Source organism: Sinocyclocheilus anshuiensis, unplaced genomic scaffold (genome assembly GCF_001515605.1).
Source record: "Sinocyclocheilus anshuiensis isolate Anshui unplaced genomic scaffold, SAMN03320099.WGS_v1.1 scaffold1320, whole genome shotgun sequence".
Classification (NCBI taxonomy): Eukaryota; Metazoa; Chordata; class Actinopteri; order Cypriniformes; family Cyprinidae; genus Sinocyclocheilus; species Sinocyclocheilus anshuiensis.
The window spans coordinates 120,499-123,744 of record NW_015544236.1 but is presented as its reverse complement, the minus strand read 5'-3'; the positions used below and the strand labels follow the sequence as shown (position 1 = coordinate 123,744).

At 35.9% G+C, this 3,246-nt stretch overlaps 1 protein-coding gene across 3 annotated transcripts in view; it reads left to right on the top strand.

Annotated features, from left to right (window-relative positions):
* LOC107697561 (ubiquitin-like modifier-activating enzyme ATG7) overlaps positions 1-3,246 on the top strand; it is a 100,700-nt gene that overhangs the window by 21,842 nt on the left and 75,612 nt on the right. For all 3 annotated transcript variants that reach the window (XM_016498360.1, XM_016498359.1, XM_016498358.1), the window contains exon 13: positions 2,202-2,396. In XM_016498360.1, coding sequence (XP_016353846.1) covers positions 2,202-2,396 — 195 coding nt within the window. The remainder of the gene's footprint in view (positions 1-2,201; positions 2,397-3,246) is intronic.

Here is a 3,246-nt window from a genome sequence, read left to right as displayed (position 1 = left end):
TGAGTGTGTGTGTGTGTGTGTGTGTGTGTGTGTGTGTGTGTGTGTGTGTGTGTGTGTGTGTGTGTGTGTGTGTGTGTGCGTGGGTCTTATTAAGGGATGTTTCAGCACACCTGGCTGAATAATCTTTGCTTTTCTATCATGTCTGTGTTGACAGCTGCCCGTCTGTCTGCCGGGATGAGATTAGCTGTCTGCTGTGTTTACTCTGTGGTCATCATTAATTCATCTGCTCATCCTGTATCGATCTGCTCCCCCATTCGGCTAATTACGCCACACGTTTTACCTTCACAGAACCCCTGCGTGTGTCGGGCCAATTAGACGGGCCGGATATCCACGCAGTAATTACGACTCTCTCTCTCAGATAGTGGGATGAGATGATGTCTGATTCACTGCTCACCTTGCAGAACTGACATCATGTCTTCCGTTGCAACAAATGTTGACACAAACATGCTGAATAGATGCTGGATCAATAGATGTGGTCAAGTTGCCAGTGCTACTTTCTTAGCTTTGATGCTCATTTGAGAGCTCTATGAACATTTTCTCAAATCTAAAGTAGTAAAAAATGCATTTCATTCATTTTTCCCCTGATTTCTTTTTGTGTGTTTCTTCCCTCGTTCTTGAGCTGAATATTGAAGCTTTATGTCAGGTTAAATTCAGTTTCTGATGAAGCAATCCTTCTGATTTGCCAGTCAAAGTAAAGACAACATTTCAAGGTGATGTCTGGAGTAGGCAGTGACTCAAGAATGCCTTATTAAAAGCTTGAAATATATTTGAAATATGTGAAAAAAAGATATTTCTTAAAAAGAATAAACACTATTGAAGCAGTTTTGTTTTAAAATAACATGCAACATCAAACTCAACATGCAGGAATCCTTTTTTTTGTCACGTGACAGGAAATCCATATAATTTCCCTTAAACACCCTTAAAGTCAAAATGCTTCTTGATCAGTAAAATATATCACAAACATATACTTTTGTCATATTTTTTTAAATAATTAAAAAAAATTTTTTTTTAAAGAAAAAGTTCTAAAGAAAGTATTGTATTACTTTTTACTTGATGGTTACACCACTTCATATTTTAAAGTCATTAAAAAAATGTTGAAAAGGGATATAAAAGCTTTTCTGAAATGTTTAAATACAAAAGTGAGGTTTATTTGCATAGCACTCTTTACATACACATAGTTTAAAACCGCTTTACTGAATGAATCACTATGAATTGCAAGAAAAATATTATTTTGTTCTCTGCCATAGTCACCTCTGGTTTGCAGGCAAAGAACAAAATAATATTTTAATACAGGAGAAAAAAATCTTGAGAGAAACTAGGCTACACTGCAGGCAGTTCTCCTCTGGCTATACAGACAAAACATAATGTCAGCATTAGATGTCTGTTACTATATTGTTTGAACTGTGAGAATTGGGTGTCTTTGAGCTCATTCAGGGTTTACAGATAACACAGACATTGGTTTATCAACAGTCTTGGAGTGGCAGCAGTTTGTCCTTTACGTGGAAGACTGAAAGGCCATGTAAGCAGTCATTGAGTTTAGACGGGCACATGCATTTTAAATGAGATTTATCCTTTTCATCTCAGTCATAGATTTGACTGACTTAAATAGGTTGCTAGTAACTTTGGGCTAGTGACTAATTTGCTTGGTTAAATTAATATCTGGTTGATAATAATCTACTTAAGAAACTTACTTTTTCATTCTGATTTATGGTACAAAAACATGTGATGTGAACAAACACCATATTTAATTTGTCTTGCTTGATATCAGTGCAGCCTTTGATACAATGCATAACATGATTCTCATGCATTGACTTGAACAATCAAAGCTGGTTAGACTGTCTATAGGGTTTTTCCCCCACAGAAAATTTTATTTTTTTGTGGAGTCCCACAGGGCTCCGTTTTAGGACCTCAGTTGTTTATATTGTATACAGTATGTGACCTTTAGGTAATGTAAACAGGAAGCATGGGATAAACTTTTAGAGCTATGCAGGTGATACACAACTGCTTATTTTCAAACCTTCTGAAATGCAGAAATCTGTAAACGGCCTGACATGTTACTTGTTATATACTTCAGAATGGATGTACCATTTAAGTACCGTTTTATTGATTGTGAGTGCAAACATTGAGAGGAATTTAACTTTGTTTTAAACATAATGTTTTGTCTTGTCATCTGTTGTGAATATATTATTCATTCCTTTCAGATTGCAGAGGGCTACAACATGAGCATCCCAATGCCAGGCCACCCAGTGAACTTTTCCGAGCTGACAATGGCTCAAGCTTGGCAGGATGTGGAACAGCTGGAGAAGCTTATCTCTGAAAACGATGTGGTCTTCCTGTTGATGGACACTCGTGAGAGCCGCTGGCTTCCGACAGTCATCGCTGCTAGCCAGAGAAAGGTAGCTTCCTCCCTCCAGTCTTTCATCCTGCATTTATTTATTTATTTTCTGCTCACATGGCTGCCTGCCTTTTTATTGTAGGTTATTGTCACAGTTGTTGGTAAGTGCTACACAGAGTTTGTCCTGTATATCTGATTTAAGAACCTTTAACTACAAATAACCCCTGCCTGACATAATAGGATTTTTGTGTATTTTCAGGACTTTATTCTAAAATAGGCATGCTGCACATATGTATGTTTGTTATAAATGAATACACTAGCAGTGTATTATTATTTCTGTTATTTATAAATAAATATATATTTAGAATTTTTTGATCATATGACTTAGTCTGTATGTAATTGCATAGTAAATACTGTAACTTCTCTTTCTTTTATTTTTAGATTAGCCACAAATGAGGGTTCATCACTAAGATCAAATAAAGCAATTCATGAACTTCAGCAAACAGTCTTTCTTTTTTTGTTGTTGTTGTTTTATTCCCCCAATGCTAAATGGGTTCAAGTGAAAACTAATTATACTCTATACATAATAATGAAACTAATAAACAAAATCAAAACCTGGTCCTTGATTTTACACCAAAGAAATAGTCTTTTAGTTCTTATCTGAGACATGATGATCCATTCCGTGGCAAAAATGAGTTATTCTTTCCTCAGAAAAACATTGAGTGCGTTGAAATATGTTGATCTGCTTTAGCATGGACAACTCCGACTAGCATATGAAAGAGCCTCCACAAAGGAATCAAACACAAAGGCATATCCACTCCAAACAGTATTCGAATGAACACCGTTACAATTAGTTATGTATCCAACCACAGATTTGGAAGTGAAATGATATGAAAAGGGAAAAAGTCCTT